At 42.8% G+C, this 16,049-nt stretch overlaps 1 protein-coding gene across 2 annotated transcripts in view; it reads right to left on the bottom strand.

Moving 5' to 3' along the window:
* The window catches only part of LOC149315024 (spermatogenesis-associated protein 7-like), a 65,395-nt gene extending 52,849 nt beyond the window's left edge, over positions 1-12,546 (bottom strand). For both annotated transcript variants that reach the window (XM_089522354.1, XM_089522355.1), the window contains exon 1: positions 12,399-12,546. In XM_089522354.1, coding sequence (XP_089378480.1) covers positions 12,399-12,456 — 58 coding nt within the window. In that variant the 5' untranslated portion in view covers positions 12,457-12,546. The remainder of the gene's footprint in view (positions 1-12,398) is intronic.
* Positions 12,547-16,049: the final 3,503 nt, after the last annotated feature.

Raw genomic sequence — 16,049 nt, 5'->3', positions numbered from 1 at the left:
AAGTTTCAACAGATCCTTTAAGGAACTGATGTAGTCATTACTTTCTAAGCATTTACCCATTAGACTACAGTGTTTTTAGGCTACAGTGACTTCAGTACGAAGAGATAAGAGGCTGTTCTATATAATGCAACAACTATTAGTGAATGTACAGATGAATCCTATTTTGCCCTCGAGTCGACCTCGATTCATAGTGACCCTGTGGGTGAGATGTCTCCTAGTCTTCCACTGCTCTGCTTAAGTTTTGCAGATTCATGCCAATGACCTCTCTAATTGAGTCTAGCCATCTGGTGTGCAGTCTTCCTCTTTCTTCTGCCCTCAATCTTTCCCAGCATTATTCTTTTTTAATGAATTGTGCCTTCTCATGTTGTGGGCAAATTACAACCACCTCAATTTGATCACCTTAGCTTCTAGGAGTATTTCAGGTACCCATTTGTTTGTCTTTTTGGCTGTCCACAGTATCCTCAGCACTCTTTTCCAGCACCCTATCTCAAATGAGTTTATTTTCTTTTTATCCGCTTTTTTCATTGTCCAGTTCTCACATCCATATACAGTGATGGGGAATACCATGGCTTGGACAATTCTAACTTCAGTGCTCAGTTGTGTATCTTTACTCTTTAGGATCTTCTCTAGATGTTTCATGGCTGCCCATCTCATGCCTGGTCTTCTTATCTCTTGGTTGCAGCCTCCGTTCTGAACAATGCTTGATTCAAGGTACAATAAACCTTTTAGCTATTTTGATTTTTGAACATGGAAAGCTGTTACCTTCCTACCAAAGTGCCCATCTACTTGTACTTTTACATGCTTTCAAATTGCTAAATTGGCAGAAGCTGGGACTATTGACGGGAGCTCTTCCCATCATGTGGCACCTGGGCTTTGAACTGCCAACTTTCTGACCTTACAATCATCAGAAATGGTGTCTTCACCACTAACCCACCACATCCCGGAGCACCTGTTGTGTATAAGTGCAAATTAAAATATGTGCATGATACGCCAGAAATGAAGTATGAAATTATTTCTCTCTCAACCATTTATTTCCTCATGTGCAAAACTGAAAACAATTGCCTTTGTATATTCCGCACATAGTATATATGTGTGTTTGACAGAGGTTTTGGGGATTTCTTCGATACCATTCTTCTTAAAGCTACAGCTTATAAAGGAAGTGGGACAAATTCTCGTGTCTGTGAGGTAAAGGAAATATTTTCTACTGAGAGTGCCTCTAGGCATACCTGTGTGAGTGGGGCTATGTCCGAAACACATAGGCAAAATGGTGTGGCTTCAGACCACCTTGGGAGCATGCCATTTACATGGCACTTTACTATAAATAGTGCCAAACAAGAAGAACTGGGCCAAGAAGGAGAGGACAGAATCAGCTCCTTCCGGCAGTCCAGTTCAGGACTATGGCAGCATAGGCAGCAGCCTGGATCAGGACCAGGCATGTGTGGTTGCTGCGGCCCTGGTACAAATGGTGCTGGAGCAGACGCTCCATCCAGGACATCTGTTTTAGCCCTATGATGACCACCACAAATAAAATAGGAGAAGGGAGAGAGGGAATTAGAAGAGGCAGCATAAATAAAATCTATATTTGGATCTAGCCTCATGCAGCCCGCCTGACGAGACAGTGGGCAGCATGGGATGATTGTAATTTATAATGGTTGTTTTAATCTTATGTTTATGTATTTTGTGTGTCTAAATGGTCTTATGTGTTCAGTATATATTGTATCTTAATCTTTATTGTACCCCACCTCAAGCCTTGGGGAGAGGCAGGTAAGAAATAATAATAATAATAATAATAATAATAATAATATTAGAATGATATACCAAAAGCTATGTAAAATTGAATCTGTAAGGTTCTGTTTTATCTTTATTTCAGTGTAAATCTTACAGAAGGCATTATTTTGATATGCACCAAGATTTAACATAATGAACATTTGGAGGGAGCATTAACACAACGTCTGGCTTCATTGACATTAGGAAGAGAGATTGGTTGAACACATTACTGTTTTAAAATTTAAATTGTTTTAAATTGGTTAAATTGGATGGGATGGAAATATTTTAACAAATCCAATAAAATAACCATGCTGTGTTTGCAGTTTGCTTATGTATAACTAATCTTGAATTAGAAGAACTGGAATACTACGGGAGAAACAGTGATTTTAATTAAGGCAGGTATCAGTTTCTGCCACATGTGCTGTGGAAAACCTTTTTAATCCATTAAATAGATAAAGAGTACTAATGCATTTATCACGGAGGATTACACGTTCTTTTACTCTTTTAAAGCAAAAACTGACATGTGCTGGAAAATATAAGGTGAGCTATTTATGGTAAAGCTCTAAAAATAATTTAATTTCATTGTCCCTTTATTTATCTTCAGCACTGTTACAATGTGATTTTCAAAATGTTCACAACTTTTGTTTCTTGCTTTGGATCCAGTACATGCGCTGTAAGTCTATATAAATTTTGGTTATTTTCTATAGGAAGTACAAATTTCTCCTTGTAGTGATTGGTTCAATAGGTGGAACACTCTTGTAGTCACTGGTTTTTGAGTCTATGTTAATGCTACGAATACCATGTTGGCACACAGTGTTAGGAAAATGGATCAGTCCTCTAGTTTTATAGGTTCTCTTTTCTGCTCCTCTTAGGTATCTCTCTAAGCATGCTGTAGGCAATCCTTCTTATTCATTCCCATTTCTTCCGCCACCTGGCCGGATTGCTCAAAATATCTATAAACATGGTTATTAAGCATTTATCCTCATAAGACCAGAACGTGATTTGCTTAAAGCAACCAACCACATTGGGGTTCAGAGCTAATAGACAGTTGAAAGCAGAGTTCCATTATAAAATGCAAACACAATTCTCACAATATTTTAAAATTTATATCCCACCTTCTGCAGCTTTGGAAGGTGGTTTACAACCTAGATTAAAAGGAAGTGTAGCAAAACTATCTGGAAGGCTCGCTACAGAGCCACCAACATGACCACCAAGCTAATCTATAATGTTAGTATCTTCAGCTTCCAGACAATGCCTAGGGCAGTGATGGTGAACCTTTTATGGGCCAAGTGCCCAAACTGCAACCCAAAACCCACTTATTTATTGCAAAGTGCCATGTCCCTCTGACTTTTTAGTAGCAAACTCTTGCAAACTCTGTGCTGGGGCGTTGGCACATGTGCCCACAGAGAGGGCTCTGAGTGCCACCTCTGGCACTCGTGCCATAGGTTCGCCATCACTGTCCTAGGGTAAGGTACAGTTCAGTAGGAAGTAACACAGCTGCTAGTTCAACCACCACATTAGAAGTTTAATAATAAGCACTTGGGCAGACAGGATCACAGAGTTGGCAAAAGGCAGTAACAATAACCCAGTGGTCCCTGGCTCTGGAGATGGATTTATCAGTTTCAATTAAGTGATCTTGTTGAAGGTCACAGAGAGCACCCTTGTACCTGAGAATATATATCCCGGGGTAGCAGTGTTAGTCATGCAGCAAAACAAAATTCAAAAAACACATCACGGTGATAATTTTATTAGATGAGCCAAAGGGTGCAAAATACGCAAGCTTCCGAAGCTCACCAACTGCAGATTTTAAAAGTCATTTTGAATGTTTAACATCCATTCATCATTAAGAAACCTGTGAGCTTCAAACGCTTGCATAATGTAATTTGCATTTTTAGTTGGCCAAACAAGAAGGGAAGGAAGTAGGAGAGCAGAAGAGAATGAATGGTAACCTCCAAGGGCCCTTGCAGAGACCAATGAGGCTCCCTAAACTCTAGTGGCTGTCCACTCTGAGCTTGTCAGGATGGGTCCTACCATTAGGCAGATTCAGGCAACTGCCTAAGACGTCAAATGGTAGGTGAAATTGGTGGAAACTCCCCCTTGTTCAAAAGATAGAGCTCTGTATCCCATGTGGCTTCTCCTTCAGTCTTTCAGTCTGTATATGGAACAGGGGAAGAGATTTTGCATTTTGCTTATGGCAGCAAAATTACTTTATCTGGCTTTATATCTAGTCTAAAATGACTGTACAGTTGTCCCTCCACAATTGTGGATTTGACTTTTGCGGATTTGATTATTCACAGATTTTATTAATATGTTATCTCTAGGAATATCTGGATCCTCCAGCACATCTCTATGGTCAACTTTTACCAAAAGTTGAACTGAAGGACCTAGATATTCCTAGACAGAACACTCCACTAGGCATTTGTAACTCTTCCAGTGCAATTTTATGATCAGTGTCCAGCAGATATAGACCACAGAGTTGCACTGGAGGACCTAGAGGTTCCCAGAGATACGTTCTCTCGGGTAGAAAAAAAATCTTTTTTAATTTGCGTTTTTCCCATTTTCACAGGGATCCTGTACCCCTAACCCCAGTGAATGTGGAGAGATCACTGTAGTTACTTCAATATGCTCAATAGTTCTCTTCAATATATCCCTTGGTTTCAAGTGTCTGCCTTTAATTTTAAAAACAATTTTAATCCAAGTGTGAAAAATAAAGCATTATTGTGAGATATAGCCATCTAACAACCAGTCTCCCAGTTTCTCTTATCATTCTATAGCATGACAGAAATATCTACAACAAGCTCACCTCAACCAGAAAGCAAATTTTGTACAAGATAAATATCTGTACAACTACAAGAGTCACACAAAGAAGGCAAGTCATAGGCTGAATAAGAAGACAAGACACTAATGACAAATTACTTTTACAGTACAAATGGGCAAATTTCTTCTTCGATTCAAATGTGCTAATCAGTTAAATCTTGAACATGAGCAAAAGATCAAGACAAGCTGAAGGGGGGGGGGGGGAAAGCAAGACAACTGATCCTTGTAATTCATCCATGTGAAAAACTAGAATTCATTCCAGTATACAGGCCTGATTTAGAGAGAGAGGTAAAACTGCCTGGATACATAGGCATATAACACCATGCATGTGTCCTTCTGAATTTACCCTGGTTACAGGGTTGCTCATGATTTACAAAGCTCTAAATGCTATGAAATTCATGGGGTCATCATTAAGTCCATGATCTAGCATATCATGCTTTCACATAAATGACCTCTACCATTCTCTTGGTAAATGTCCCATTAATCTGATTAACGTAGTTGGAATCTGGATCAAAGCCTCTCTGTTTATAGTTGCAGGATTTATTAGGGGGCTTGTACCACATTGATGTTCATCTCTATATACCCTTAAAAAGCTGGTAAAAACATCTTCCATTAAGGAGACAACAGGAGTTGTTCCTGGTGTGCAGGACTTTGACAAGAATTTATAACAATGTGGGTTGTTTTATTGTGCGCTTATTGTTTCATGCAGGAATCTTCTGAATAGGTTGTTGCTGTTGTTGTTGTATGCCTTCAAATCATTTTCGACTTACGGAGACTCTAAGGCAAACCTATCACAGGGCTTTCTAGGGCTGAGAGTGTGTGACTCATCCAAGGTAATCTAATCAGTTTCAGAATTTTGAACCCTGGGAAACTGACTTTTGATAAGCATATTTCTTGCTTTCACTTATTAACACTAACTGACTACTATAAAGATCTGTAAGACCTGTATCATCTTGCTCAGCCCCTTGAAAATTTAGTTAGTCTTGAAGATGATGCCACAGTTCTTTTTCCTTTTCCCCACTTTCCCTTCCTTCCTCTTTTTTATGCTGCAAGAAACTTACTTGGCTACTTCTTTAGAAAAATAGCACCGTGGAAATATCAGACACCAGTCTCTTCAAAGGCTAGATTTTAAAATTACTTCTACCCCAAAAATTGGCTAAAAGAAGGCCACAGCTGGACAAACAGGTTTCTCTTAGTCTACACCTAGCATAAAAATGATAGACTGAAAGAGAATAAATATATTTACAGGTATTTGTGCCTTCCATCTCCTTCACTCATCCTGCAGTTCTCTGGTGACTTGCTAAATGGTAGCATTAACATGAATTGAAAAATGAGAACCAAACTTAATAATAATAATAATAATAATAATAATAATTTAATTTATATCCCGCTTTTTGTTTCCACAATCAAAGCAGCGTACAACCTTTAAAAAAATACAATATATACAATTCCCCCCCTTAAAAAAGGATTAAACAATTCCATCCATTAAAATTACAGATGATAAAAATCTTCATGACCTCAACCCAGCTATCCAACTCACATAAAACTCTTCAATAATTCTAATGGTTGGCCAACCAGTATTATTTAGAGCATTAATACTCCACTCTTCAGCCAAAACACTCCCAGAGAAGTTTTAAAATTGTTAATTTGACAGTTATCAGGCTTAAATACTATAAAGGCATCAGATTCTGTATGGTCTTGGATGCTAAGCAGGGTTATACCTGATTGGCATTTGGATGGGAGTCCACCAACAAATGCCAAGTGCAGTATTCTTTGCCTAGGAAAACCTTATGTCAAAAGGTAATTTAAAAGTGCACACACACACACACACTATTAGGCTTACAATCTATCACAACAGGTAAGGAAAAGGGGATGGCAATGGAGAAGGGAATTAAAATACTGGCTGCTTTTCTTTTCCTCAAAGGGCACAGAAGTGTCAACTGCAACAGAGGAGGCCTACCAGTTGTTGGGACCAAGGCACAAAAGTGCACTAACACTCAAAGTCCAAGACAGTGTCCACAACACAAGGTTTCATTCCCTGTGCAAAAGTCAACTTTGCTTTGTGGCTAGTTTTAATAGGTACAGAGGTGCCTGAGTATATGTCAGTTTTTTGCCTGATGAATAATTCCCCCACCGATGAAACTACAGACTGAAGTTAAAATTTTGCAAACTTACTTAAGCTAAAAGGGCTTGAAAATTCAACTGCAAAGTGAATACAGGGCTCAGTATTTTGCTTCATTCTCTGACCCATTCAGATGGTCCTGCTGACTGTGAAGCATAAATTGAGTCCCCCTTGCTGAAGTCAGCAGAAGAGAGAAGCTGGACCATCAAAGAATTGGCAGCTGGAAGCTTAGTTCCACATTTCACTGTGAATGACATGGGCTGTTTCATGGACAAAGAAAAGTTGGGCCAGGTACAGACCGCCCAAAAACAACGGTCTGCAGGCACCCATTTTAACTCCGGAGGGATGCTGCAGCCGCTACACTGCCAACGTCCATCCGGAGTTAAAAGAACCCGGTGGGTTTTTTTGGTTCTTTTACTGGCGCCCGGGTTATGTTGTTAGTGCGCTAATGGCGCACTTGTGACTTAATGGATGCGTCATGACATGTGGATGCTATGCGTCCGTTACGTGAAAATGGCAGCGGCTGTGCAGATGGGATGCCGCCATTACATACTAGGGGAACCCTAGTATCGCCGCAGCCATGCCCCTTTCGGCCCATCTGTCTCGGGCCTTGGATTCAGCACTCATATTTGTACATATTAGCACCTCACACCTATTATATACAACAAGCTCCCAAATACTATACAGTCATCTCCTTTTTAAAAGTCTTTATATGCCTGCTTAGCCTCCATTTCCTCATCCTCTGTCTAGCTGTAAGATTTTTAACAGCATCAGCATTGGGAGCATGGTGAAGGAGGACTGGAGAAACAGATTTTCAGTGCCAGGTTGCAGCAGCATGTCTGCAGTAAACAACGCAATGAAGTTTAAGGTGGGAAAAATGAGGCTTTTACTCTAGCCAATCCTACTGAAGCTGTGTGTGTCTGCCCAAAATAGGGAAAGCAAACAGCAGTTCCTGACAGAATCCTTTTTTAAGCATGCATTAAATGTAAAAGGAGGGGAACAGGTTAGTCTGCCTTACCAAGCAACCCACAATATGTTTTTTAAAAAGCATAGATTATAAATTTGGCTACCAAAACAGAAATCATAAGAAAAGTGGAGGGTGGTAGAAAAAATGTCTCTGGATGCATTTTGAAAGACCCTTTCAGGGGATCTCTAGAAGGTTGAAAAAGTTTTTGTTTACTCATGCAAGGCTTCCTAATCTGGTTGTTCCCTTTCACATGTGCATATTGTTAGTTTTGGATAAAAAATTTGCTGAAATGTATTGAATTGCTCTTTTTTGTAGTGTAGGAACCCATCCGTGTGTCAGGGATGTAGCCAGGATTTTGGAAAGGGGGGGTCCAGACTAAGTGCCACTATTATAATGAGGTTGGGCACGACGGTGCAGCAGCACGCACCATTCACTGTATCTAATGGAAGGGGGCTTTGGACCCCATGGACTCCGCCCCTTGGCTACGTCCCTGCATGTGTGTGTGTGTGTGTGTGTGTGTGTGTGTAATGTGAATGTGTCTGTATACTTCCTTTCGTGTGAAATATAGCCTACAGCAGCTACTATTCCATGGCAGTCCCCCTTCCAAGTACAAACCAGGCCTGGTCTTGCTTAGCTTCCAATATTGGACAGAATCAGGTGCATTTCAGAGGAGGGCTGTGGCAATGCATCTCTGAGTATTCTTTGCCCAAGAAAATGCTATGAAATTCATGTGGACATCATTAAGTCCTCAGGGGACTTGCAGCCACCAATTCATGTTGTTAACTGTCCTTGCGTTGATCCCGACTCGTGGGGACCCTGTGGATGAGACATATCCAAGACTCCCTATTTTCCTGCTTTAGTCCTGTAACTTTATACCTGTGACCTCCTTGAAAGAGTCCATCCATCTAGCATGCACCCTTCCTCTCTTTCTACTTCCCTCCACTTTCCCTAGCATTATTGTCTTTTCCAATGAATCATTTTTTCTCATGAGGTGACCAAAATATGACAGCCTCAACTTCATCATCCTGATTTCTAGGGAGATTTCAGGGTCGATCTGCTCTAGGACCCATTTGTTTGTCTTTTTGAGTGTCCACGGTATCCTCAGCACTTTTCTCCAGCACCACATCTCAAATTAATTTATTTTCCTCCTTTCCGCCTTCCTCACTTTCCAGCTCTTGCATCCATACATGGTAAAAGGGAAAACAATGGCTTGTATGATTCTAACTTTCGTGCTTAGTTTTATATTTTTACATTTTAGGATCTTTTCCAATCCTTTCATAACTGCCCTCCTCATTCCTAGTCTTCTTATTTCTTGACTGCAGCCCCCATTCTGATCAATGTTTGATCCTAGGTATGGGAGCTCTTTTACAATTTCAATTTCCCCTTCATATAAATATATTCCAGCCCACTTTACAAACAGAATGTACAATTAACTCAATTACATGACAGAGGCACATACTGAAAGAATTAAAACAAAACCCTTCTCCATCACCAAATATGATATCATGTCTGCATACAACTTAAACATAGCAAATATTTATCTATGATGTGCAGATGGGAGGCACCTTTACTCATAGCACTGCAGAAAGATGGTCTGGCCACACACATATTATATGAACATACACACCTGCATTATACCAATTTAGTAAATCTAACTCGTTCTAGACTAGTCTAATCTATTATCTTCTACTCTTGTCTGATAGTGCACCAAAGAAGAAGCGAAATACAGCCGTACTGTGAATCTTTCAACTGGAAATACCTTATACAAAACCACTGCTCTACCACAAAGGTTTGGGCGTTCTTCTTGTGCGCATAATTGCCTTTAGTTTGTGCTACAATAAACTTGAGACAATTTCTACAGGAGAGCTTTTGTACCGTTTCATTATCAAACAGAATACATCAAAATAAAAGGGCAGTGTTGCTAGTGAAAGAATATCCTTAGTTCGATTTGTGTTTGAGGCTAACCAGGCATCTGTAGTGGAGGCCAAAATACAAGTTTATTTCAGGTTTATTTGCATTTGGGAAAAGAACAGTAAACTTTGGGGAATACAAGTCCACGCATAATTTTGCAGAATTTGTCCCCTACAATTTGATTCATCCACCTCTAAGCAGTTCTTTGACAAATATATGTCAGCAGTGGCCTATACCAACAAAAAACCTGCAAGATAAATACAAGAGTGCACAGTACTACAAACAACAAAACCACCAGCAAAAAACAAATGGGGTTTTCCTTAACCAAATAAAGGTCCAAAACACACTGCAGAAGTAATCCAGTTTGAGACTGCTTTAACTGCCTTAGCTCAATCCTAGACAATTCTGGGAACTGCGCTTTTGTGAGACATTTACCTTTCTCTGCCAGAGAGCTCTGGTGCCCCAATAAACTACAATTCCCAGGTACAATGTTTTGGACCAAAATCAATAACAGAGAAAATACCAGCAAAACCTGAAACAAATCTATGGAACACTTGGCTTCGTCCTTCATTGCGGAGTAGTGGTTTGAACATGGGGCTATGACTCCGCAGACCAGGGTTCAATTCCCTGCTCAGCCATGAAACCCCACTGAGTGATCTTGGGCAAGTCACACTCTCTCAGCCTCAGGCAATGGCAATGGCAAACTTCTGAACCAATCTTGCCAAGAAAACCCCATAATACGGGCTTTTCATGCCCTAGAAGAGTTTATCACATGAAGGAGATTGGGACTGTATCCCATGAATATCCCGAAAAAATTGCGTAATTACTTGTAATGATTTCACATGACGCTGCACAAAACCCGTCATTAAAGTGGCCACAAAGAAGCATTAACACACATCTTTTTACTTTCGGGATTTCAGCGACAATGCATTCCCGATACCGCTTTACTTGCGCAATGGCGTGTGATAATCGTTCACACAATGACTCGCCATTTCTGCCTCATTTGCAAGATGCTTTAAATGCATGCTTTAATCTCTCTTTAATGTTGAAATCATCCCCAGTTGTGATAAACTCCAGACTTGCCTTAAGCTGGGAACAACTCTGAAGGCACACACCACAAACGCCAGTGTGGTATAGTAGTTTGAGTGCTGGACTAGGACTGGAGACCAGGGTTTGATTCCCAGTTCGTCCATGAAACCCCACTGGGTGATCCTGGGCAAGTCACACTCTCTCAGCCTCAGGCAATGGCAATGACAATGGCAAACCTCTGAACCAATCTTACCAAGAAAACCCCATGATAGGAGTTTTTAATGCCTTAGGGTTGCCTTAAATTGGGAATGACTTTGAAGTCACACAACACACAGGTAAGCAGCCAGTGTGGGATTGTGGTATGAGAGCTGGACTAGGACTCTGGAGACCAGGGTTTGATTCCCAGCTTGGCTATGGGAACCTACTGGGTGACCTTGGCCAAGTCACACTCTCTCAGCCTCAGCGGAAGAAGGCAATGGCAAAAAAACCTGAACCAATCTTACCCAAAAAAACCACCCCATAATAGGGTTTTTTTTAAAACGCCTTAGGGTTGCCTTAAATTGGGAATGACTCTGAACACACACATACACAAAGAATCATAAGGTTGGAAAAGACCACAAGAGCCATCCAGTCCACCCTCCCCTGCCATGCAGGAACTCCCAATCAAAGCACCCGACAGATGGCCATCTGGCCTCTAAAAGCTACAACAACAACAACACACATGCACACAGGTAGAGAGCCAGTGTGGTGTAATGGTTTGATTGTCGGACTATGGCTCTGGAGACCCGGGTTTGACTCCCAGCTCGGCCATGGGAACCCACTGGGTGACCTGGGGCGAGTCACGCTCTCTCAGCCTCAGAGGATAGCAACTCTCCATGAAGGAGAGGGTCTCCTTGGGGTTGCAAAGGCCTTGAAGGGAAACCACCATAAAGCAATGGAGCCTTCCTAAGAAGAGATGAGGAGCAGCCAGTCTCCTCAGCTCTCTCTCTGCAAGAACTGTGATGGAGAGAAGTGCATGCTGGGAATCTCCCACGCTCCTGGTTGGCTAAGGCAGGCGCGTTCTAGAACGTTCTCCTCTGTCCAAAGTCCCTGGGAATGGAATGTTCTAGAATGCAGAGAGAGATGAGACACAGAGAGAGAGAGAGAGAGAGAGAGAGAGAGAGAGAGAGAAGCCTAGGCTGCCTCCTCCACACTGGAGAAATAATGCGGTTCGACGCCGCTTTAACGTCCCTGGCTCAAGGCTATGGAATTCTGGGAATTGTAGTTTGTTGTGGCACCAGAGCAGAACTGCAACCGCCCCCAAAAGACACACACACACACACACAGGGTGACCAAGTGTCCTCATAAACCCTCAAAGGAGGACAAATGTAGGGCAAAATATGTGGGACCTTACCAAATAAAAGCTAAAAAAGAAGCACTCATAATATTAGGAAGTATGAAGCCAGGCATCCCCACCCAGAGGGCTTCTATCTTGCCCTGCTCCAAAGGGAGGACGTTTTGGAGGACGCCAAGGTGGAGATGGAGGTCCTGTCCTGGGAAAAGGAGGAGGAGGAGGAGGAGGCGTCTGGCCACCCTGAAATAAAAGCTGAGAAAATAAATAAACTGAACGAACTAAAGTATTTATTTAGAAAGTAAAGAAAAGCTTAGATGAAACTCTCCCACGAGAGAGAGAAAGAGACAGGCCATGCTCAGTATGGAGGGCGGGTTTTGGGAATCCCTCCTGGGCCGAAGGCGGGAATGGAGGACGCGTCCTGGAAAAGGAGGACGGCGCCTGGCTTCTCCTACCTGGGCTCCTCCTCCTCCTGTTCCTCCCGCCGCCGCCGTCCTCCATCCTGACTCCCATCCTCGGGGCCCGGCTCCCAGGGCAGGGCGAGGCAGGGCGGGGCAGGGCAGCCAGGAAAGGCCGGGGCAGGCCAAGGCTGGGCCTGGCTGGCGGTAGGCGCTGGGCCCCGCTGCTATGGCGACCGCGGTGGCTCTTTGCGGCCTCGTCCGCCTCTAGTGACGCCCCTCAGAGAGAGCAGCCAGAGGAGAGAGAGGCCTAACGCTGGCGCCTTGGTCTGGATGGGAGCCACTTCAGGGGCGATTAGAGAGGCCCAGGATGGAGGAGGAAGGAAGGAAGGAAGGAAGGAAGGAAGGAGGCCCCTGTCTCCATTGAGTCAGAAGCCAGCCTTTGTTGTTGTTGTTGAGTTCAAAGACATAGCCGTGTTAGTCTCTGGAATCAGTACAGTATTTACAGAGATCTTCTTGTAGCACCTTTGGGACTCATTGAAAGACAGAAGTTGGCAGCAGGAGATTTCCTTGCCTTCAGTCTACTTCCTCAGATGCATTTGGACATAATAATAATAATAATAATGTAGAGAAGTCTTGTAGCACCTCTGAGACTCACTGAAAGAAAGAAGTTGGCAGCAGGAGCTTTGCTAGACTTCAGCCTCCTTCCTCAGATGCATTGATCTCATGCTGCCAACTCCTTTCTTTCAGTGAGTCTCAGAGGTACTACAAGATCTCTTTACATTATCATGGTTATTATTATTATTATTATTATTATTATTATTATATCGCAATGCATCTGAGGAAGTAGACCGGAGTTTAGGAAAGCTCCTGCTGCCAACTCCTTTCTTTCAGTGAGTCTCTATGGTGCTACAAGATCTCTCTACAATATTGTTATTATTAATTATTTATTATATCCAAATGCATCTGGGGAAGTAGGCTGAAGTCTAGGAAAGCTCCGGCTGCCAACTCCTTTCTTTCAGTGAGTCTCAGAGGTGCTACAGGATCTCTTTATTTTGTTGTTGTTGTTGTTGTGTGCCTTCAAGTCATTGCCAACTTATGGTGACCCTAAGGTTACTCTATCATGGGTTTTTCTTGGCAAGCTTTGTTCAGAGGAGTTTTGCCATTGCCTTCCCCTGAGGAGGCTGAGAGTGTGCCTTGCCCAAAGTCACCCAGTGGGTTTTATACCCAAGTGGAGATTCAAATCCTGGCCTCCAGAGTCCTAGTCCAACGCTCAAAGCAATACGCCACACTGGCTGTCTGCCACTCTGACAAAAAAGGCTGAATATCTCACAAAATTACTGATCCCGGAATTGCCTAGAATTGAACCATGGCGCTTAAGGTTGCGAGTTCAAAGCCAGCAAAAGGGCTGAAGCTTGACTCAGGCTTGCATCCTTCCAAGGTTGCTAAAATGAATACCCAGATTGTTGGGGGCAATTAGCTTACACTTTGTAAACTGCTCAGACGCTGTTAGTTCAGTATGAAGCGGCATATAAATGAAGCTGTTTGTTTTTGTTTGTTTAAAGCAGTGTCAAACTGCATTGTTTCTTCAGTGCAGATGTAGCCTGGGGGCCCATTCAGACTGACCTTTTTGTCCTGGAAGGAACTGGGAAGATTCGGTTTCCGCCACCCCGCCTCCGAATCCCTTCAGAAGCAAGTGCTGACTACCAATCAGGATATTTTAACCCTGAATGCCGTCTCAGAGAAATCGGGTCAAATGTGAAGGTGCCTTGCTTGTCAATCAAATTTAGTTCCGCGCTCGTCACAGGTGACGTTTCCTGCACTCATTGGGCAATCTGGAAGTGTGCTTCCCCCCTCCTTTTTTAAAAAACCAGGCGCCAGTATGCACATATTTTGTCAAATTTAAAACCTCTTGTGTGTGTGTGTGTTGTGGGTATTTGGGTCAGTGCAGGTTATGATCTTCCCTTGGCCCTGTTTTCAACCCCCAAATGCAAGCTAATGCCGTTTCTGCATCCTGCATCCTCCCTCCTTGCCACCCCAGAATGCCTCATACACAAATAATAATAATAATAATAATAATAATAATAATAATAAATTAATTCCTCACCTCGGAATGCCAGAAAAGGATTCCATGCATTCTTTGCTTTCCCTCAGCTACTCCTGAATTCCACAGAGACAGTAGCAAAAGCATTCTGTATCAATTTGCCAAAGCATTTGCAAAGGAAAAGCCTCTTGCAAAGTGCTCTTTGCAGCATTTCCTTATTGCAAAAAACATGCACATAGTTTGTCAATAATAATAATAATAATAATTAAAAGAGATAAAGCTGCCTGGTGCGAAAGGGAGGCTTGCTCAGTCCTGTGCCCTCCCTCTGCCCTGCTCCTTCCTTCTTCTCCTCCTTCTGCTCCATTACAGAATGCGCTCCATGGCCCCCTTCTTCCCCCCGGCTCCTTCTTCATCCTCCTCCTCCTCTGTCACTTTCTCCAGTTCCCCCCTCTGCCCTCCCTCTGACTGTCCTTTGCAGCCCCTGTCAGTCACCCCGATTCCTCTTTTTTGCATCCTGTCACCCCGATTACCCCTTTTTCCATCCTTCCTCCAGCTCCGTCCTCCTCCTCCGATGAGGGAGGAGGGAATGCTCTGCCCACTGCCCTCTCTCTGACCTAAATCCCTCCTCTGAACCTGCCCCGATCATGATCGCGGGCAAGTTCATAATCACAGAACCCAGGTTTTTTCAAAAGAGATGGCTTTTACCCCGATTCCAAATGATGCGCGTCAAAGGGCATTTGTCACAAAACGATTGTGCATGCCTCGAATTCGATTGTGAGAGATTTGGGGCCAATATGAACTTCACGTGCAAGAATCGATTCCTGATCTGGGGTAACAGGTAGTCTGAATGGCCCCTAGGATTACAGTCTTAGGGTGGGAATAAACCTCCCTCCCAGTGAGCATTTGTATTGAGGGCGGTCCTATGCTTGTTTTCCTGATAGTGGGATCACACTGCATATTGTTTTGCAAAAGGGGAGGCACGCTATGTCCTGGGACAGTTTGCAATCCCCCTGACATTACAAGCTGTTCGGATTTTTGTACACTCTTTCTCAGCTGGCAACATGCGGTAAATCATTGAGGGAGTTCAAAGTCCTGTATATATTACTGTACATGGAGAAGAGTGCTTGCTTCAGAGCATTTCTGAATAAGTCGTTCCTCTAGTGTTTTGCTGGCAAGCCACTCCTCTTCTTCACTCAGCTCTTTCTGCCTGTATAGTAGCCAACTGGTGCGTGTGTGAATGAATGTGAATGTGTATCAGGTAGTCAGATTTGTCCTGGTGGCTACCAGTGGCTGACTGATTCTTGTAGTCCTTATGCAGTTAGAGGAGATTTTATAGATGCCATGGAGAGCCAGCATGGTGTAGTGGTTTGAGCATTTGACTAGGACTCTGGAGACCAGGGTTTGAATCTCAGTTTAGCCGTATAAACCCACTGGATGATCTTGGGCAAGTCACATTCTCTCAGTCTCAGAGGTTAGCAATAGCAAACCCTCTCTGAAGAAACCTGTAAAGAGAACCCCATGATAGGTTCACCTTAGGGTTGCCAACTTGAGCCCCTATATTGGGAGGAAGATGAGATATAAGAAAATAATAATAATAATAATAAGGGTCACTGTAAATCAGAAATTACTTGAAGGCACATAACAACAACAACAATATACACACA

Source organism: Sceloporus occidentalis, unplaced genomic scaffold (genome assembly GCF_023333645.1).
Source record: "Sceloporus occidentalis isolate IW3139 unplaced genomic scaffold, rSceOcc1.0.p SCAF_4, whole genome shotgun sequence".
In the NCBI taxonomy this organism is placed as follows: domain Eukaryota; kingdom Metazoa; phylum Chordata; class Lepidosauria; order Squamata; family Phrynosomatidae; genus Sceloporus; species Sceloporus occidentalis.
This window is presented reverse-complemented; position numbering and strand designations above follow the sequence as displayed.